Source organism: Erinaceus europaeus, chromosome 20 (assembly GCF_950295315.1).
Source record: "Erinaceus europaeus chromosome 20, mEriEur2.1, whole genome shotgun sequence".
Taxonomy (NCBI): Eukaryota; Metazoa; Chordata; class Mammalia; order Eulipotyphla; family Erinaceidae; genus Erinaceus; species Erinaceus europaeus.
Window position 1 is genome coordinate 1,368,781 of NC_080181.1, and position 22,048 is coordinate 1,390,828.

General features: G+C 48.4%; 1 protein-coding gene across 1 annotated transcript in view; it reads left to right on the forward strand.

Moving 5' to 3' along the window:
- Nucleotides 1–2,966: 2,966 nt before the first annotated feature.
- Nucleotides 2,967–22,048, forward strand: part of DEUP1 (deuterosome assembly protein 1) — a 39,382-nt gene continuing 20,300 nt past the window's right edge. The window contains exons 1-8 of the mRNA XM_060179663.1: nucleotides 2,967–3,458; nucleotides 6,852–6,921; nucleotides 9,880–10,051; nucleotides 12,401–12,496; nucleotides 15,525–15,659; nucleotides 16,591–16,704; nucleotides 17,416–17,661; nucleotides 18,359–18,504. Of these exons, the coding sequence (XP_060035646.1) occupies nucleotides 6,893–6,921; nucleotides 9,880–10,051; nucleotides 12,401–12,496; nucleotides 15,525–15,659; nucleotides 16,591–16,704; nucleotides 17,416–17,661; nucleotides 18,359–18,504 (938 nt within the window). The 5' untranslated portion in view covers nucleotides 2,967–3,458; nucleotides 6,852–6,892. The remainder of the gene's footprint in view (nucleotides 3,459–6,851; nucleotides 6,922–9,879; nucleotides 10,052–12,400; nucleotides 12,497–15,524; nucleotides 15,660–16,590; nucleotides 16,705–17,415; nucleotides 17,662–18,358; nucleotides 18,505–22,048) is intronic.

Consider the following 22,048-nt stretch of genomic DNA (forward strand, 5'->3'; position numbering starts at 1 on the left):
ATATCCCCAGGAGAGGAATTACAGGATCATAAGGTAGGCCCACTTCTAGCCTTCTGAGACTTCTCCAGGCTGCTCTCCACAGGGGTTGGACCCATTGACATTCCTACCAGCAGTGCAGGAGTGTTCCTTTGACCCCACAACCTCTCCAGCATTTGTTGCTGTTACCTTTTCTGATGTGTGACATTCTCACAGGAGTGAAGTGGTATCTGCTTGTTGTCTTTATTTGCATTTCTCTGACAGTCAATGACTTGGAGCATTTTTTCATATGTTTGTTCACCTTTTGGATTTCTTCTTTGATGAATATTCTGTTCATTTCTTCTCTCCACATTTGGATTTTTTTTTTTTTCTGAGCTCAGTGAGTTCTTTTTTAAAAAATCTTTTTTTTTTTTTTTTTTGCTTTGTTCAGCAGGGAAGCAGTTACAGAAGCCAGACCTCCTCCCACCTTCTGCACCCCATAATGTCCCTTGGTCCATACTCCCAGAGGGATAAAGAATAGGAAAGCTATCGGGGGAGGGGGGATAGGGTGCTCATTTTAGTCACCTGTTCTGGATACTTGAATCCTTGGCCACACCACCCTGACCACACCCGGTCTCTCTGGGAACCAAAAACAGTCTACAACACTGATGGGATGGCTATACCGAGACTCTCACCTCAGACTTAAATCTTAGCTCTGTAAGTCTCCAAATCTCCAAAACTTCTCTCATGTCATATAACATTCAGACTTCCCTGGAGCCTGGAAACTTTCTTTATAAGCTTGTACAGAAATGTGTTTTAAATTATTTATAAGTATATCTTAGTTTCATGATTAAAGGAAAGACAGATTCCAGAACTGACAGGGCCACTTCCATTTCTTCTGAAGCTGGCGACCAGGCTGTGGAGGGTTGCAGTATAGAGATATCATTCACTGTGCATTCTGCACAGTGTGCACACAAGCTTGTATGTGTGCAGGTCTAAGTGTGTGCATGTGTGTGGACCATGCATTGCCCTTCTGTGCAAGGTCCAGGCAGCTCCTTCAGTAAGTGGAAGGAGAAGACCATGGAGAGAGTGACAGTAAGAAATTGTCTGGGTGACTCTGTTATTCCATTTTGCTGTCACACGGTGTTTCTTCCTCTCAGTAATTCCTCTTCTGAAGCTGTTCAGACCTCATTAAGGTGTCATACTGTCATAGTAGCCTTGTCTGTAAATGGGATTTAACTATATGTTGACTTGAAGGAACATGATTTTCTCATGAATTGTTATGCTGATGTCACTTGGGAAGTAATTTGCAGCACTTCAGAAGCTCATGAGTAATAAATTCTGGTAACCACAGAGCAGTGAAGTTTCAGAGCCCATCTCTGTGTTTATGTTCAGAGGCCTAACTGGTGTTTTGAACAGTAGCAATTTCACTGGAACTGTGAAGTACTGTGGTGCTGTGTGCATCCCAGAGCTGATTAGTTACCTGAGAGGCATACTGTCATTCTGTGTGCCACAGAACCTGTTTTTGGGCCTCTCTCACTGGAGTTCAGATCCGCAGGCCAGACCTGTGCAGAACTGAGAAGCCCCCTCCTTCCCAGCCAGCTCTCATGACAGTGGTCCTGGCCCAGCCCTGCCGTGGACCCTCATGAGAGACCCCGAGAGGAGCACTCACAGAACCCCAGCTGAAACCAAGCCTCAGAAATAGTGAGGTAGTAAGTGCTTGTTGGTTTCAACTGCAAATTTGAAGACTAATCCACCCAGTGGCACATAGCAAGTGCAGGCATATGCTGTCCTCTTGTGGATCTTTATCTCAAGATGTTTCCATAGGGTAAATGTTTAGAATCTAGATTTCTTGGTTTTACACATTTTATATGTAGATAGGGGTTGTCAAATTCTCTCTCCAAAGTAATTATGATTTCCATTCCTAGGGGAGAACAGTGTCAGTGTCTCTGTAGCTTTGACAATCTTAAATATTATTGGTTTTCCTAATTTTTCTCAGTCTCAGGAGAATAATCATCTGATATTCCTGTTCACTTACTCAGACTGTTAGAGCGAGAGCCTTTTTGCACTTTGTGGTTTGAAACAAGCACCCCGCTAAATAATTTCAGATGAAGTTATCCTTCATTTATTGACTCCAAAATGCCCAGCATTTCCCAAGTATGGAGTTTCCGGAGAGCTGCATGATGGAATATGTGAGACCAAAGGATTCACTTCAGTTGGGGAAAACACCTCAGGAGCCTATTAGTTTAATACTCATTTCCCTTCTCATCTATCACTTCCTATCACCCAACTAAGATATTTATTTTCTAACTCACTCTGACTTATTTGTTCCCAAAAGTCCTCTCTGAATATTTTGAACATAGGATAGCCATATAACAAGGAATAATAATAAGTGTGATAATAATTTAATCTGTTTCTAGTCATGCTTATGTATTCACTATTTGATAAACATACTATACAAATAACTGACCTTCGTATTAACTGCATTCTTGTAAGTGTTGTAATTCCCCCACTAGACAGGTGAGGAAATTAACAGACACAGACTAAATAAGTCAAGCATAGCTATACAGATATTAAATGATAGAGTTGGAATTAAACTCTTGTCTGAGTGCAAAGCCTCCATTATTTCTGCAGTGATCGGCTGGCTGTCTTATAGATTCACTGTATAGTTGTTTCCTCATCTTGTATGTTCAAGGAGAAAGGAGATTAAAAAATAGAATTGCGGGGGGCGGTAGCGCAGCGGGTTAAGCGCATGTGACACAAAGCGCAAAGACCGGTGTAAGGATCCCAGGTAGAGCCCCCGGCTCCCCACCTGCAGGGGAGTCGCTTCATACGCAGTGAAGCAGGTCTGCAGGTGTCTGTCTTTCTCTCCCCTTCTCTGTCTTCCCCTCCTCTCTCCATTTCTCACAGTCCAACAACGTCGTATCCAACAACGACATCAATAGCAATAATAATAATAACCACAACAAGGCTTAAAAAAAAAAGGACAAGAGGGGGTCGGGCGGTGGCGCAGTGGGTTAAGCGCATGTGGCGCAAAGCGCAAGGACCGGCATAAGGATCCCGGTTTGAGCCCCCGGATCCCCACCTGCAGGGGAGTCGCTTCACAGATGGTGAAGCAGGTCTACAGGTGTCTGTCTTTCTCTCCCCCTCTCTGTCTTCCCCTCCTCTCTCCATTTCTCTCTGTCCTATCCAACAACGAACAACATCAACAATGGCAATAATAATAACCACAACGAGGCTACAACAACAAGGGCAACAAAAGGGGGGAAAATAGCCTCCAGGAGCAGTGGATTCATGGTGCAGGCACCAAGCCCAGCAATAACCCTGGAGGGGGAAAAAAAATAGACTTGCCTAACTTTAAATGACGAACATTGAAATTATGCTTTTCCTGCCTGGCGGGCGCTGTTTTATACAGTTGATTGATTCTTTTTTTTTTTTCTTTTCAGAAAGAGGAATATTTTCCTTTCCTTCATGGTTTACAGACTCAATTCAGCCAGCAGCAGGTAAGTGATTTATACGCAGTTAAAGTGAGACAATGGAATGGAAACATTTAACACATATTCTCTCTCTTTTTTTCCTTCTTCTCACAATGGTAACCAGTCTTTCTCATCTAAGGATTTAAAAAAAAATTATTTATTTGTTTTCCCTTTTGTTGCCCTTGTTTTTTTTTATTGTTGTTGTAATTATTGTTGTTGCTATTTAATTATTATTGTTGTTGTATTATTGTTGTTTGTAATTATTATTGTTGTTTTTATTGATGTCATTGTTGTTGGATAGGACAGAGAGAAATGGAGAGAGGAGAGGAAGACAGAGAGGGGAAGAGAAAGACAGACACCTGCAGACCTGCTTCACTGCCTGTGAATCGACTCCCTTCCCTGCAGGTGCGGAGCCTGGGGCTTGAAACAGGATCCTTAAGCCAGTGAGCTTAACCCGCTGTCTCATCTAAGTATTTATGGCAAGCTGAGAAAATTCTCCCAGCCATTTGGGGAAAGGAGTGTAACTGTCACACAACGAGGCTGATGCCATCTCAAAAGCTTCCAAAGAGCATGGGCTTCTGGATGTTGTGGTGACCATGGTAAATGAACTCTTCAGGAGTTTTCACAGGTGGCCCATTAGAATGATGAGAATTTCTTTTTCAGAGAAAATGCCTCCTCGGGATTAGTGGAGCACTGTTTGCTAATGAGCCTGGCCCAGAATTGAGGGGGGGGGGTGCAGGCTCTGGGGCTGGACCCTGGGCACCATCTCAGGCCCCCTTCCTGAGGCGTAGTGAGAAGATTTGCCCCTAGTCCAGGGGGAGAGGAGGAACAAGCCTGGCGTCCCTGTGCCTGCAGAGCTGTTCCCTCAGTGCGGGACTGCCCCCAGGACAAGGCTTGGTGGTCAGGACTCATGTTCTATAGCTGCTGCCCCAGCAGTGCTACACACTCAGCCCCACAGGCCAGGCTGGGCCAGTGCAGGGAGGCCGTGCCAGCTGGCCTGCATGCTGTCCACACAGTGGCTGGGAGTAAGCACCTCAGGGACAGGCAGCACTGCTCTTGGAGGGTGGGGGCTGCTCCTTTAACCCCTTCACTGGAGTCTGAAGAGCTCCTGTACAGCTCCACCTGACACATGTCAGGCTACTTTGTCTAATGTGGTGCTAACTCACCTAGGCAGAAGGAAGTGAAGCTGGTGGTCTGAGCTGCTGCTGCAGGCCTCCACGGAGCCCTTGTGAGTGCAGGGCTGGCTCTGTTTGCTCCAGGGTCCCCCTGCTTTTCCCACAGGGCCTCCCTCATGCTCTGAGCTGCTCACTACCACCTCTGGGGCACTTTCTCCTGGCTGTGGGCTGGGCCGGTGGCTTTCTTTCTTTATTTATTTATGTATACATTCCCTTTTGTTGCCTTTGTTGAGGGCCATGGCTTCTGAGCTGAGCACTCTTGCCCCTCCCACTCTCCTCAGCCCCTCAAAGCCATCTCCCCTGGAGAGCTGCTGCCAATAGCTTTCAGGGCCAGCTCAAGTCTCTTTCTGCATGACTCCTTCCCTGGGGACATGAGGTCTTTGCATTTTCAGCCAGATGGGGAAGCCTGTACCCATGGGGCATTGTGTGGGTCTTCCTATAGTTCTCTTTTCTTCTTTTTTTTTTTTTTTCTTTCTTTGCCTCCAGTGTTATTGCTGGGGCTTGGTGCCTGCCATTCCAAATCCACTGCTCCTGGAGGCCACTTCCCCCAATTTTTTTGTTGCCCTTGCTACCCCTGTTACCCCTGTTGTTGTCGTTATTATTGTCATTGCTGCTGTTATTGGATAGGACGGAGACAAATGGCGGGGGGTGGGGGGGGAGACAGACACCTGCAGACCTACTTCACTGCCTATGAAGCAACCAGCCCCTGCAGGTGGGGAGCCGGGGGCTAGAACCAGGATCCTTATGCCAGACCTTGTGTTTTGCACTATGTGCACTTAACCTGCTGCATTACCCACCCCCCATTCTGTTTTCTTAAAGCCTGGCAGTAGCTGTCCTCTTGCTCTCCAAACCCTGCCCACACCCCTTCCTGTGAGCATGTGCTGTGGGCAGTTACCTGCACATGAGTCTGATGGTGACTCTGGACAGAGCAGGGATGCAGTGGACTCAGGGTGAGAGATGCCACGGTGCCTCTTGGGCAAGTCCCACATTCTCTCTACGAGGCAGGTGACAGTTCATAGGCACTGCCCAGTCCAGCACACGGTCCACAGCCTGCAGGTAGCTGAGGAATAGAGATCTTAGGAGACCCAGAGTAAATTGCACACTCAGTGTCCTCAGCAGTCCTGCCAAGTCCCAGCCCACCCACCGTGGGGTTAATGCCCAGCCAGCTCAGACAGGAGTGAAGACCAGCCAGGCTGAGAGCAGGGTGTCCAGGTGTCCAGCTTGTGTCCAGCATGGTGTTCAGCACGTGGTGTCCAGCTTGGGTACAGTGTGTGGTGTCCAGCTTGTGTCCAGCATGGTGTTCAGCACATGGTGTCCAGCTTGGTGTCCAGCTTGGGTACAGTGTGTGGTGTCCAGCTTGGTGTCCAGCATGTGTCCAGATTGGGTCCTGCGTATGGTGTCCAGTGTGGTGTCCACCGTGTGTCCAGCGTGTCCAGTGTGATGTCCAACCTATGCCCAGCATGTGTCCAGCATGGTGCGGGCTGAGTGGCCGCCCCCGAAGCCAGGCTGAGGCTTGGCTACCCAGTCTGCAAGCGGTGCTCAGACGGCCTTGGGTAGGTCATGGTTCCGGCGGCGGGGAGCAAGTGGACTGGCAGCCAGGGCTGGTGTCCTTGGCTGGTCTGGACCCGGTCCTGCACAGGGCTCTCGTCGGTTCCCCTCGGAACATGGAGGGAAAGGAGAGAATTTGGAACCTTCCTCCGGGTTCGCTCCCCACTCAGAGGTTCCTCCGGGACGCAGAGAGGCGTCCAGGTGGCTGGGGGCCATGCGGGGACAGGTTGGCTGGCGGGGACAGGTCGGGGAGGGCGGGGGCGGGGTGTGGCGCGGACCCCTCCCCTGCGTTTTGGGGCCCCTGAGCCCCAAACCGCGCAGACCCCGCCCCACCGCCTCCCGCCGCAAACCCGCGCTGCGCCCAACCTCCCGCCGCCTCCCGCCCCGCCTCCCGCCTCCCACCCCCAGCTCCGCGCCCCCATGGCAACCGGCGACGCTGGCGAGAGGGTGACCCAACAGCACTGCAGGGAGCACCAGCTGGGGTGCGGGGCTGCGGGGTGGCGGGGTGCTGGCCCGGCGCGGGTGGGGTGGGAGCAGGTCCCCCAGGGAGCGCGCTTGGCCGTGGCCGGGAGGCAGGAGGCCTACTCGGAGCCTCTCCAGCCCGAGGCTGGGGTCCCCTCTGGAACCCAGACAGCAGCTTTTCAGGGCCATGAATTGATGCAGCATCTTAGGAATTGGTTTCTTTCTTCCCTGACAGGGAAACGCAGCAAATAGAAGTCGGATGTAGCAGGTGTTGCCATGGAGGAGCAGGCACGGAGCACAGTGAGGTAAGTGCTCATGTCCGCTTGGTGCACACAGGGCTCCAGAATTCAGAGCAGACGTGGGGCTCCTTCCAGCCCCTGTGACCACAGTCAGACAGGAAGCAGCTGTCCAGGGCCAGTTGCTTTGTTTTGTTTTGTTTTTCTGTTTAGAGAGTGAGTGGCAGAAGAGAGTCAGCACCACAGTGGCCCACTGCCCATAAATCTGCCTCTGTGGGGTGTTCCCACATGGCTGTGTGCTCCACTAGGTGAGCCCCGCCTGCATCCTGGGGCTTCTGGCTCTGCTTCTCATCAGCTATGTGAGTTTGGGTCTCAGTGTTCTAAAAATGCCCCAAACTAGCCCTGAAATTCTAACTTGGTGAGACTGGAGAAGTTCCCCTGCCCTCAACACCTCTGAATGGGCTGTGGTGGCTTCCTTTCTGGTCTGGGCGTGTGTGGTTCTGAGGCCTCTACAAGTCATGCCCACAGGTGGGTCAGAACTGTTGTGGGCATCCCACGCCCATCCTGGTCCACTTCCCATACAGCAGACTCTCTGAGGCGAGGTCGCCCTGTCTGGCAGGAACTGCCTCCCACTGGCCTCGAATCTGTTTACAAACATGAAGCACCAACTCAGCCTCACCAAGTCCCCGAAATCAAGCCACACGGGATAATGGGATAGTTTGCTCTTGTTTGTAGCTGCTTTCTTCGATGCAGTGCTATTTCTGATGCAATGAGCACAATGAGTTTTTTTAAAATATTTTTATTTATTTATTTATTTATTTATTTCCTTTTGTTGCCCTTGTTTTATTGTTGTAGTTATTATTGTTGTTATTTGATGTCGTTGTTGTTGGATAAGACAAAGAGAAATGGAGAGAGGAGGGGAAGACAGAGAAGGGGAGAGAAAGATAGACACCTGCAGACCTGCTTCACCGCCTGTGAAGTGACTCCCCTGCAGGTGGGGAGCCGGGGGCTTGAACCAGGATCCTTACACTGGTCCTTGCGCTTTGCACCACTTGCGCTCAACCTGCTGCGCTACCGCCCCACTCCCGAGCACAATGTGTTTTCATTGGAAGACTCCCTCAGTCACATGTCAAGATTCCCTAAGTCAAAATTAGCCATCCAGGGGGCCCCACACTCTGTCATTGGCACCAGGAGATGCAGCAGCAACTTTCTCACTGCTTGTCATGTGTTACGGCTCAGCTGTGCTTCCTAAATGCTGCTAACAACTCATGTGGCTGCCAGAAGGCCACTCTGATAGTGCAGTGCACGCCTGGCCATGGGGAAGGCCCTGTGTCCAAGCCCACAGGAACCCCCATGGATGGCACGAGGGGGAGCTTGACAGTGTGGAGCTGTGCTGCGATTTGGCTCTCCACCCCCCCACCCCTGCCCTGGAGAATAAAGAATGAAAATGTTGACAGGGGAGGCCTCTCAGCAGGCAACTCAGCAGGCATACCACGCTGGTTCAAGGTCCCCAGCACCACATTAAAAAAAAAAAAAAATTTAAAGGACCTGATGGTGGCACACCTGGTTGAGCGCACATGTTACAGTGCTCTAGGACCTTGTTTCGAGCCCCCGGTCCCCACATGCAGAGGGAAAGCTTTGCAAGTGGTGAAGCAGGGCAGTAGGTGTCTCTCTTTCTCTCTCCCTCTCTATCTCCCCTACCCTCTCGATTTCTGGCTGTCTCTATTCAATAAATAAAGATCGTTAAAAATTTTTCAAAATTTAATTGCCTGGTTCAAGCCCCCAGCTCCCCACCTGCAGGGGAGTCACTTCACAAGAGGTGAAGCAGGTCTGCAGGTGTCTGCCTTTCTCTCCTCCTGTCTTCCCCTCCTCTCTCAATTTCTCTCTGTCCTATCCAACAACAACAATATCAATAACTACAACAATAATAACTACAACAATAAAAGAACAAGGGCAACAAAAGGAAATAAATAAATAAATATTTTTTAAAAATTAAGTTGCCACCAGAGTTAATTACTGGGGCCAATTAACCCTTTTTTCCCCTTTATTTTATTTGATAGGACAGAGAGATATTGAGGGTGAGCAGAAGAGGTAGAGAAAGAGAGAGAGAGAGAGAGAGAGAGAGAGAGAGAGATACCTGTAGCCCTGTTTCAAGCTGGTGACGCTCCCCCCTGCAGGTGGGGGTGGGATTGGACCTGCATGTGGTCATGTGTGTGCTCAGCTAGGTGTGCCACTGCCTGGCAGATTAATGTACGTGTGTTGTTAGATCTGAAATTAGCTTTAAATTTAAAAGATGGCTTCTAGCTTTCAGACTTGTCATTATTTAAATAACCGAGGAGCTAGTGATCAAGCTATTCAGAGCAGTGTGGTACTTTTTTGTTGTTGTTATTTTTTCCTCTTTTTTTTTCTTTTAAGTCTTTAATATTTATTTTTTCTTTTATTATTTTTTTAAAAAATATTTACCTGTTAGCATGAGAGTCAGAGTATCACTCTAGCGCATGCCAGGGAATGAACTCAGGACCCAATTATTTTATTTTATTTTATTATTTTATTTCTTTAAATGGGGGATTAATGTTTTACATTCAACAGTAAATACAATAGTTTGTACATGCATAATATTTCTCAGTTTTCCACATAACAATACAGCCCCCACTAGGTCCTCTGTCATCCTTTCCCAGGACGTGAACTCTCCCCCCACCCACCCCAGAGTCTCTTACTTTGGTGCAGTACACCAACTTCAGTCCAAGTTCTACTTGCATTTTCTCTTCTGATCTTGTTTTTCAACTTCTGCCTGAGAGTGAGAGCATCCCATATCCATCCTTCTGTTTCTGACTTATCCCGATTAACATGATTTCTTCAGTCTCCATCCAAGATGGGCTGAAAACGGTGAAATCACCATTTTTAATAGTTGAGTTACTACTAATGAGTTCCATTGTGTATATAGACCACAACTTGCTCAGCAGTGTGGTAGTTTTTGTCATCACATTGTACATTTTAAAAATGGATTTGGATTTCTGTGACGGCCAGAGCGTCTCCCTGTGAAGCTGAACTGCAGGAGCTGATGGAACAAATCGACATCATGGTGAGCAACAAGAAGCTGGACTGGGAGAGGAAGATGCGGGCTCTGGAGATGCGACTCGACCTTCGGGACCAAGAGTTGGCCAGTGCCCAGACGAGTTTGGATCAGAAAGGCCAGGAGGTATGGGCTCAAGCACTGCCCAGTTGCTTCGGGTAGACCTGACTGTCTGAGGAGGGCTGTCATTGTCCGAGCTATCTGAAAATGCAGTGCTGGGGAAGAAAGCCAGGGTCTGTGCATGCACAGTACCACCAATGAGCGGCCTCCCAACCCCCAAGTTTTCATTCTTCATCTTGGAGGGAGAGAGGAGAGCGGGACTTAGAGACACCTCTCCACTGCCCATGGTGCTCACCTGTGGTTCCAGATTGGAACCCAGGGCCTTCAGCTCTCCTGGTGAGCCATCTGCTGGCCTCCATTATACATGCTTGTCTGTTTGTGTCATCAGGGTTTTTGTTGGGACTCTGCTTGAATGTTTCCTCTGCTCCAGGTCCTCACTTTGTTTTTAGATAGAGGATAAGAGACCCGGGGGAGTGGGGGTGGAGACCAGTAGCACTGCCCCACTGCTTGTGAAGCTTCCATGCAGGTGCTTACATGTGGTGGCCGGGGGCTCGGACCTGGCATCGTGCTGTCATGTGTGATCTGCCAGGTGAGCCATCCCCTGGCTCCCTTACACTGCCTTTCAGCAGGCACCAGAAATAGTACTGATAGTGTGAAATTCTGTCAGGAAATAGTGTGCCGTGGCAGCCAGGGCATCTGGTGGACAGTGGATCTGTGCCCCAGCCTCCAGCACCCAGCATGCCCAGGGCACAGATGGCGTCTGCAGGCAGGACGTGGATGCCCACGCAGTGTCCTGCAGCAGTTGCCTCTTTCTCTGTGGGGAAAATGTCTCCTGAATAAGTGGAAGGCCAAGGCTAAATAGAAGCCCAGGGAGAAGACTTTGATGAGGGACTTGAGAGGTGCCAGGGCCTGGGGCTGTCTGTGGGGTCACACAGGCCTGCAGCCCAGCCGGGAAAGCACACTCTCCCCAGTGGAAGATCTGTCTGCAGCCCCTCCGGGAGAGGAGAGATAGGTGTTTACCAATCACAGAGACTTGCATTTCCCAGCCTCCTCTGCAGCTCCTGGGAACTGGGTTCTGGCAGCGCCAACCTGGGCATAAGGCGAGTTTGGCATTTCATCATAGTGACTGGCTCCCGTTCCCTGGAAGTAGTGGGGGGCTCTTGGAGCCAGAGTGTGAGGAAGCTGTCACTGCCGTGCCTGTCCCTGTGCCTGCACCACACAGGCATATGCCCTCAGTTGCCTTGAGGCGCCAGATGTTGTAGTGCGCGGGCCGCAGAGAAGAGAGAGAGAGGGTCCGGAGCGAAGAGGAAACACAAATCTTTATTCGCGTTGGCACCTCAGAGTTGAGTGTTAGAGAAGCAGGTTGGGCCACGTGGAGGTAGAGAAAATGGCGGCCTCACGCAGTAACCTTTCCTGCGTCTGAACACCAGAGTGGAGCGCCGGCAAGAGAGCGAGGTGCGGAAACCGAAGGGTTTTTATAGGAGTAGCTTTCGCGAGAATGGGAGGGGGGAGGAGTGACCAGAGCACTCCAATATCACGGGGATATAGACAATGTCCTGAGGGCACAACATGGCCGAACAGGCATTCCGAGAATGTCCCAACTCTCACGGGAACTAGCAGTAGCCTGAGGGGACAACATGGCAGATGTGACTGCATTGGCACAATTTCCCAGCACTTCTCTGTGTGGTAGAACCTTAGGAGCTACACAGATAGCTATTGTGCGCTCTCTCTCTTTCTCTCCAGGATTATTGCTGGGGATAGGTGCCAGAACTATGAATCTACTGCTCCTGGTGGCCATTTTTTCCCATTCTTTTCTTTCCATTATCCTTGATAGGACAGAGAGAAATTGAGAAAGGAGGGGGATGGGGACAGGGGGAGAGACAGACACCTGCAGCCCTGCTTCACCACTTAGGAAGTTCCCTCATGGAGGTGGGGAGCAGAGGCTCGAGCCCGGGTCCTTATGTATAGTAATATGTGCACTTAACTGAGTGCACCACCACCCAGCCCCCAAGACAGTCCTCTCTTCCAGGGTGTTTGTTCCTGCAGGAATCAGTCCTTCCCAGAACCATGGGGGCTGCATTCCCCTGAGAGCAGGGTGTCTTTGCTCTTGGCAAGTCCTGGGCTGAGTCCCACCTGAGCCCCAGTGTCAGGGCCACACAGCAGCATGTCAGCCATGATCTGTCCTTAGAAAGCAGGGAGGGGCCTGCTCTTACCAGTACCCACACTGTGTGCCTGAGGGAGCAGAGGGCCAGTGTATAGCTCGGGCTGCGGCTTGGATGCTGACAGCTGCCTCCAGAGCTATAGCAGGTAGTCTTGGTGTGTTGGTTCTATTTGAGCTTATTTCTCTTTTGCACTTGCTCATTTTCTCAGGAAAAAAGTCATAAAACATAAAACTTGATTTTATTTTTCATGCAGGTGGGGCTACTTAGACAGAAGTTGGACAGCCTGGAAAAATGCAACTTAGCAATGACTCAGAATTATGAAGGACAACTGCAGTCCCTGAAAGCACAAGTAAGGAACCTTACTACTGTATCACAGCACACAGCCCAGTGTGGTCCGGCCTGGGAGCCACATTCTGTTGAGACAGGTCGTCTTTAATGCCTGCAGGCTGTACACTTGGCCCCTGTCACTGCTTCTCTGTGTTGACTGGGTCAGCTCAGTGTGCCTTGTGAGCACAGCAAGGGACTAGGAGCTTCTGCCAACTTGCTTATTTATATGGTCATGATGAGAACAACAGTGGACATGATGCTGTCTTGTTAATTCCTGCTAGAAACGTTCTCTTTCTTCTATGAGAATTAAAAATGAGAACATTTGGAGCCAGGGAGGTAGCTCAGCAGTAGAGCACATGCCTTGCCTGAGTGGAATCCTGGCTTTTTAAAAATATGCACGTTTGTTATTACAAAAGAGAGAATTGAAAAGCTGCGTTTTATTGCTGGGGCGATCTCACAGGTGACAGTGTGACGACAGGGTTCCAACCTCCCTGTGCCGGTAGTCTCCCCCCACATGTCCACATCCCACATGACTCAGGTAGTGACCACATGAGCTCTGAGGGCCCAGAAGATGCCAGCAGCACCCCTCCCAAAGTACCCCATGGGGCGACCACCCCTGGCGCTGTGACGCTAGGAGTCACTTGGTGATGTGAGCCGTGGGGCCACACTCTTCTTCAGTGGACATTGACCAGCAGCCCCAGCGCCACTGGGTGTAGCTCCGATGGTGAGGCTGTGCAGTGTCCCTAGCACTGAGTGTCTCTATGGCCACTGGCTTTTGCTCTACTTCTGAATGAATTTCTTTTCTTTCAAATTTTTTATATTTATTTATTCCCTTTTGTTGCCTTGTTGTTTTATTGTTGTTATTATTGTTGTTATTGATGTCATTATTGTTGGATAGGACAGAGAGAAATGGAGAGAGGAGGGAAAAACATAGAGGGGGAGAGAAAGATAGACACCTGCAGACCTGCTTCACCACTTGTGAAGCGACTCCCCTGCAGGTGGGGAGCCAGGAGCTTAAACCAGGATCCTTTTGCCAGTCCTTGCGCTTCGTACCACATGCGCTTAACCTACTGCGCTAGTAGCCTGACTCCCCCCCCCCATGAATTTCTTTTTTTTTTTTTGCCTCCAGGGTTATTGCTGGGCTCGGTGCCTGCACCATGAATCCACTGTTCCTGGAGGCCATTTCCCCTCCTTTTGTTGCCCTTGTTGTTGTAACCTTGTTGCGGTTATTATTGTTATTGTTGATGTCATTCGTTGTTGGATAGGACAGAGAGAAATGGAGAGAGGAGGGGAAGACAGAGAAGGGAAGAGAAAGATAGACACCTGCAGACCTGCTTCACCCTCCTGTGAAGTGACTCCCCTGCAGGTGGGGAGCCGGGGGTTCGAACCGGGGTCCTTACACCGGTCCTTGTGCTTTGCACCACGTGCACTTAACCCGCTGCGCTACTGCCCGACCCCCATGAATTTCTTTTTAAAAGAGGAACTTAACATCTTTATTTGCCTATAAAGACAAAGCTCTGTTTTAGCAACGTAAATATGAAATCACTATTACTACTTAGTGTAAGCAGAGATGACATCCTGGAATAAGCTTAAAAGTATATATACATCTAGATCTAGTGTGTGAAAACTAGAAGGCAAAGGTGGCTACATTAGGGTCAGAGTGGGCAAACACCATTTCTGACAGCTCTGTGTGAACAGCCAGGTGGGGTACAGCCAGCTGGACAGGTGAGCTGTAGCACCTTCACCCTGTGGAAAGCCAGGGAGGATCCGGCTCTTGATTTCTGTGCTGATGAGAAGCACCACTCTCAAATGACCACTGTGACCCCACTTTACAACATTCTCTAAACCGCAAAATTTTTCCTAGGGATGGAAAATCAGTTAGTGGTTGCCAGGGTTTGGAGTGACACCAGAGGAGTAGTTGTTGGTGACTAGTTCTGTATCCCTTTTAATTATTTCTTAGGTATATCTGACAAGGGGACCAGAGTGTCACTCTGGCATCAAACTCAGTACTCATACATGCAAGTCTGTGCTTTCCCTGCTGCCCAGCCTCCTGGCCACTTCTGGTTTTGTGAGGCTGTGGTCACATAGGTCTATGCTGTGAAAAGGGCAAGAACTATGCACATGTGTTGTCCACACTGCATTCCTGGCTTTGACATTGTACTGCAGCAAGTAAAAACAAAAGGGTTTTGTAAACAGTTACATAGAAATTTCCTTACAATGTCAGTCATCTGCTGTTTTTAATGTGTTATTTAAATGTAGAACAAGAAACAGGAAAAAGCAATATAGGCTTAAGTTATAAAAAGAATAGTTGGGGGTCAGGTGGTGGTACCCCCTGATTAAGCACTCACATTAGAGTGTACAAGGACCCAGGTTCAAGCTCCCGGTCCCCTCCTACAGAGGGGGAAGCTTCATGAGTGGTGAAACAGGGCTGGAGGTGTCTCTCTGTCTCTCTTCCTCTCTATCTTCTCTTCCTCTCTCAATTTCTCTCTCTCTATCCAATAATAAATAAATAAATAATTTTAAAAGAATTGTAAGAAAAACCCTAAGCCACCGGGTGCAAAATAGCTCAGTTGGGAGAGCATTAGACTGAGAAACCTTAAGTCAAGGTGGTAGTGAAGTTTATTTAGACTTAGATCAACTGAAAATCAGTTTATACTGTTGTATCAGTTTTGTAGTAGTGGGTAAGGTGGTACCGTATAGATTACTGAAGTTTAAAGCATCAACCCCAGATGGCACTACATATAAAGGAAGGAAAAATGGTTTTTAATTTGTGAACTTTGCTACTTCTGATCAAAACTGAACATTCATCGAGTGGATCTTTGCATAGTTATGCAGATAATTAAGTCCCAAATTTACATGAAAGCTGAATTGTGCTCAGCTTCCACAGTTTAGTTTTAATAACTGGTTCTGTCTCCACTAATTGGAACATTTAAGCTCTAGTGCATTTCTAATCATGAGTGAAATCTTCAGAGCAGTATGCAAGATAAGAGCTGTTCTGAACCTAAGTGAGAAATTACCAGTAAAATGTCAGCCTTCTCTGTTATTTACAGTTTTCCAAACTAACCAGTAACTTTGAAAAAATGAGACTACACCAGATGAAGCAAAGCAGATTTCGACGGAAAGAAGCCTCACAACTCCCAGAAGAAATGCCCTTTGAACTCAACGACTTGAGCCAGAAGTTGGAGGTGAGTGGTGCCCCACTTCCCCTGCTTGACTGCCGGTTGGCTTGGTAACTCATGCAAGGCGCTTTCCCTAGGCACCTAGTGAGCTAAGCATCACTCTGATTCACCCATCCTTTACACCTGCCAGCATTTCTGGAGAGTCAAAAGGGACAGTTCAATGAAGCTGCAGATGTTGAGTGGGCTTGAAGGACACCCTGGGGTCAGTTAAGGGAAGACCTAGTAAGCCTGCTAGTGCCCACCAAACTAGGAGCTATTTCAAGCTCAGTCTCTCCTCCTAACAGCATGCAGGACAGGGCTTGACAGTTCAGGTATTTTCTTGAAGAAGGAAGTGTGACTTCAGTACTGCCACCCTGTGTCACCAGAACTGATGAAACCTTGGTCCGTGATAGTTTGCTGAGTCAGGGTGGACAGGTCCCCTTAGTCCTGCAGCCTGGGAGAAGCCATCAGCGAGCTAGCTCCCTGAGCTGTGGGGAGTTCCTGCTGCAGCTGATGGCAGAGGGCACATCACAGAGCCTGCCCTGGCCTGAGCTGAGCCCCCAGGGCTGCCCACTTAGCTCTGGTTGTTGGCCACATGCCGACTCTAGGTCGTCCTACTCAGCTTCTCTCATCCTCCGGCACCCTGTGCCCCAGCTTCCCTTCACCCTCCCACCACACCCCCAGCCCCATGATTTCCCTTCCTTCCATGTGCTTCCTTGATAGGGGTGACTTGTTCCCTTCTGCCAGCGGGGGCGGGGCGCAGCACCTCTGACCTGCCCCCCTCCTGCTGTGTCCCACCTCGGGGGTACTCCTTCCCTGCCCCACGGCTTCCTCTGCCATCTCGCTCCTCTGCCACTCTTCAGCATCTGGCTCCTCAGCAGACACATCACCTCCAACTCTGCTCTAAAACATCCTTGAGTTTTTTCAATGTATGTTTGTCCCTCCATTTACTGAAAAGGAATTTCGAGCCAAGTCAAGAGAATGGGACAAGCAGGAGTTCCTCTACCAGACACACCTGGTGTCCTTAGATGCTCAGCAGAAGCTGCTGTCTGAGAAGTGCCATCAGTTTCAGGTGCGTTCCCTCAGCACACCTTCACTCCTCAGCATGTGGGGAGGAGGCCTTAGCTCTCCATTCTCTTAACAAAACCAAGTGAAGAAACCATGTGACCGAGGGAGCACTCGAATGGCTTCTTCATCCTGTTTTCCTACTACAGTACTCTAACAGAGATGCTTTGTATCTTTATCAACTAGTAGTTTCTTTCGCTAGATAACAATTCTAGATATGATGGCTGAGTCAAAGGTAGCCCGTGACTTTTCCGACAGATAACTAGCAGACCACTTCCCCAGAGCTGCTGCCGGCTGGGAAGGTGAGCTGCTTCCACTCCACACACTTGTTAGTTTGTTCACTTCCTCCTGTAAATATTGCTTGCACACAAACTTTGTCTTTGTTTTGTTTTGTTGCTTCTATCATAATCACCTTTTTTTATACCACAGAGACATCTTCAACTAAGTGTTATATAATTGAACCCATAGTTTTACTCTTGTAGAGCTCCTAAGGTTTCTTTATCTGCTCTCTGTTGCATCTTTGTTCCAAAGTTGATGGAGTAAATCTGCAGTTGAGGTTTCAGAGTCAACACAACACTAAAGCACAAAGAACAAAGCTCTGTTACCTAGTAACATACCTTACACTGTTTTTCCTAATTCTTTCACATCATTCTTGAGTTTTGTGACAACTCAGATAGGCTACTTTCTGTTTAATTTACACAGTCTTCATGTGTCTCAGAAACAGGCACAAAGCTACCAAAGTCAGCTCAATGGGAAAACGCAGGTGACAGCAGACAGCAGCTCTGAGCTCCCTCTGCTGGGCTACAACCCGGACTCCCCAAGCTGTGAAACCAGTGAAAGAGATGAGCTCATCATTGAAAAATTAAAATTGGCCGTGAGCGAAATAGCCTTGAGTAGGAGTAAGTTACAAGATGAAAACCAGAAGCTCTTAAAAGAACTGAAAATGTACCAGAGACAGTGCCAGGTGAAGATCTATTTGTTTCTCAACTGCTGTTACCCGGGGTGGCTCAACAGGCATGCAGACTAGAGCGAGAGTTGCAGGTTCCAGGCTGGGAAGAAGGTCTCCTGGTCTGAGTGGAGCCTGTGCACAGTCCCTCTGAGTCAAGGACTCTCCTGGTGAGTCAGTCCAGTCACGCACAGCTTCTCAGCGGCTTCTCAGGCGCCCGTAATGAGCTCTTGTGTGGAGTAGAGCCTGCGGCAGGGGCCTGTCGGTTCCTCTCCTGGAGGGCCACATGGCAGGTCACTTCTGGAACTGCCAGTACAGCCATGTGGGGACCTTCTGCAGTGCAAACCTTCCCTCTTGTCCCCTCGCCTCTCCTTGGCACTGCCAGAGGAGCCACAGACACTCACACTTGTCCCTTCCCAGATGCGAGTGCAAGTCCTTGGCTGCAGTCACCTCCTTCTGCCCCCACCTGTCACTGGGACAGAAGGTCACTGGGGACAGGCCCTGTGACTGTGCCCCTAACAACCAGCACAGATGAGAGCCTAGTGAGTGTTCTGTGAGCAAGTGAATGAGGGCATGAACCTGTACAAGGCAGAGTCAGCAGAGACCTACACATTAGTGCATTTGAAATCTGGCCATATCTGAGAGGCTAATGTCTGCCAAGGTGCATCATGATATCCAAACAGAGCAGTGAAATGCTCTGATGTTTCCCAATTAGGCCATGGAAGCAGGACTCTCTGAGGTGAAAAATGAGCTGCAGTCACGTGACGATCTCTTGAGAATCATAGAGATGGAGCGGTTACAGCTGCATAGAGAACTACTGAAAATCGGAGAGTGCCAAAGTGCTCAAGAAAACAAAAAAAGGTATATGTTTATACCCAGCAGCCTTAGAGGAACTTTTTGAAATGGGATGTTTTACTTTTAATAATCTCATGTTTGAAACTAGGAGAATGTTCACTTGGTGTTAATTATTAGATAATACTGTATAGCAAAATATATTTGATCTTCAAATTTAGCATTTTAACTGATATAGAAAATTATAGGGGCTAAGAGGTGGGACACTTTGTAGAGTGCAAAGCACAAGGAATTGGATTCGACCCTCTGCTCCCACCTGCAGGGGGAAGCTGCACCAGTGGTAAAGCAGGGTTCAGCTGTCTCTCCTTCTTTCTTTCTTTCACCTCCACTGGGGCTTGGTGCCTGCACTACGAATCCACTGCTTCTGGCGGCCATGATTTTTACCCATTTTTATTGAATAGGACAGAGAGAAATCGAGATAGAAGGGGAAAGACAGAGGGGGAGAGAAACAGAGATACCTGCAGACTTGCTTCACCACTTGTGAAGCGACCCCCCTGCAGGTGGGGGGCCAGGGGCTCAAACCGGGATCCTTATGCAGGTCCTTGCACTTTGGACTATGTGTGCTTAACAATCTGCACTACCACCCAACCCCTCAGGTGTCCATCTTTCTCCCTCTCTACCCCTCTCAATTTCTCTCTGTACTATCAAAATGGGGTGTGGGGGGAGCTGCTGGAAGTGGTGAATTCATTGTACAAGCACCTAGCCTCAGTGATAACCCTGGTGGAAAGAAGGAAGGGATAGAGGGAAAGACATCCATTACAAACTGATTCAGGCATACTTATGCATCATATAGAGTCAGAAATTTTCTTTGTACTTGTATTATTTTATTATTTTTCCCTTTTGTTGCCCTTGTTGTTTTATTGTTATTGTAGTTATTGTTGTTGTTATTGATATTGTTGTTGTTTGACAGGACAGAGAGAAATGGAGAGAGGAGGGGAATACAGAGAGGGGGAGAGAATGAGAGACACCTGCAGACCTGCTTCACCACCTGTGAAGAGACCCCCCTGTGGGTGGAGAATCAGGAGCTCAAACTGGGATGCTTACGCCAGTCCTTGCACTTCATACCATGTGTGCTTAACCCGCTATGCTACCGCCCAACCCCCAGCACTTGTATTCTTTCGGGATATTGTAAAAACAAGTGTGTAGTGCTGGTATTTAAGTATATATGTTGATAAGCAAGATGTATCTTATACTTTTATTTTGCTTACATGTAAACATGTTAGTCTTTTCTCTTGTAAGGATCCTTGTTAGGACAGATGTGTCTCCTCTGTTAGAATCTAACAGACATGCACAGCTTTATTGGGTTTTAGACTTTGGTTCGTCTTCTCAGCCCTCAGCTCTCCCACTGAAGGCTCCTTGTCTTTTTAGACTGTTGCCATGTAGATGTGGTTCTACTTTTGTTTTGGTCTCTATTTTTTATTTTTATAGGGCAGAGAGAGGGGAGGGGAGATGGATAGGTAGATAGATAGATAGATAGATATGCAGACAGACAGACCTGCAGGCCTGCTTCACTGATTGTGAAGCTTTCCCCCCCTGCAGGTGGGGATCAGGGGCTTGATCCCAGGGTTTTTAAAAAATTTCTTTATTGGGGAATTAATGTTTTACATTCCACAGTAAATACAATAGTTTGTACATGCATAACATTCCCCAGTTTCCCATATAACAATACAACCCCCACTAGGTCCTCTGTCATCCTTCTTGGACCTGTATTCTCCCCACCCACCCACCCCAGAGTCTTTTTACTTTGGTGCGATATGCCAATTCCAGTTCAGGTTCTACTTGTGTTTTCTTTTCTGATCTTGTTTTTCAACTGCTGCCCGAGAGTGAGATCATCCCATATTCATCCTTCTGTTTCTGACTTATTTCACTTAACATGGATTTTTCAAGGTCCATCCAAGATCGGCTGAAAACGGTGAAGTCACCATTTTTTACAGCTGAGTAGTATTCCATTGTGTATATAGACCACGACTTGCTCAGCCACTCACTCATCTGTTGTTGGACACCTGGGTTGCTTCCAGGTTTTGGCTATTACAAATTGTGCTGCCAAGAACATAGGTGTACACAGATCTTTTTGGATGGGTGTGTTGGGTTCCTTAGGATATATCCCCAGGAGGGGAATTGCAGGGTCATATGGTAGGTCCATTTCTAGCCTTCTGAGAGTTCTCCAGACTGTTCTCCACAGAGGTTGGACCCACTGACATTCCCACCAGCAGTGCAGGAGGGTTCCTTTGACCCCACACCCTCTCCAGCATTTGCTGCTGTTACCTTTTCTGATGTATGACATTCTCACAGGAGTGAAATGGTATCTCATTGTTGTCTTTATTTGCATTTCTCTGACAATCAGAGACTTGATCCCAGGTTTTTGCAAGTGGTGACATGTGCATTTGCCTGGGTATGACCACCTATGTTGGTCACCTTCTCCTCCTTCTCTTTCTCTTGCTTCTTCTTTTTTTTCTAATTTTTAAAAAATATTTATTTTCCCTTTGTTGCCCTTGTTGTTTTATTGTTGTAGTCATTATTGTTGTTGTTGGATAGGACAGAGAGAAATGGAGAGAGGAGGGGAAGACAGAGGGGGAGAGAAAGACAGACACCTGCAGACCTGCTTCACTGACTGTGAAGTGACTCCCCTGAAGGTGGGGAGCCGGGGGCTCAAAGTGGGATCCTTATGCCGGTCCTTGTGCTTCATACCACGTGTGCTTAACCTGCCTCGATACCACCCGACCTCCTCTCCTGCTCCTTCTTTATCATCACCAGGTCTGTGACACTCAGCTGTGGTCTGACCTTCTCAGAGATAGAGAGACCACAGCACCAAAGCTTTCCTTACTGTGGTGGGGGCCCAACTTGAACGTGGGTCGTGCACAGGGGAAGGCAGGCACCCTCCCAGGTGAGCCACCTTATGGGCCCAGCAGCTTGGCTTCTCTGCTGTGCATCTGTGTGAGGCAAAGCAGCCCACACAACTGCAGGTGGCAGATGCACAGCAGCTCCTGGTTGGTTTCCTTTCAGAACCTTTCTCGAGAAGGCTGTTTGGTTCACTCTCTCCTTGGGCTGTAGGTGCCCTTGCACTGGTGTGTTCAGAATAACTCCGGTGTTCCCTTCCTACATGACAAATGATAGTTTTCCATATTGGAATTTTGCATGAATAGTAGTCTTGCTTTCTCTGCAGTGACATTTGACACTTGTCCCACCCACTCACTGACATTTACAGGATTATTATGAGGTTTTCACAGTGTAGGTCACTTCCCTCTGAATTGCTCAGGAAGAATTGAAAAGCAAGAAATTTCATTTAGTATTTCTTTTATATTATAGCAAATAAAATTTAAGGGCTAGAGAAACAGTCCACTTGGATAGTGCACTGTTCTGCAATGTGTGTGACGCCGCAGGTTCAAGCCCAGCTCCCACTGCACTGGGCAGAAGGAAAAAGAAAAAAAATTAAGACTGACCCTGAAAGTGTGTAGATGATTGAATAAAATCCTCATGGCACAGTAGTGGGTTGGAAGCAAAAGGAGGCTGCGTTCTGCCTGTCTAGGAAACGTGTGTGCATAGGTGCTGGTGC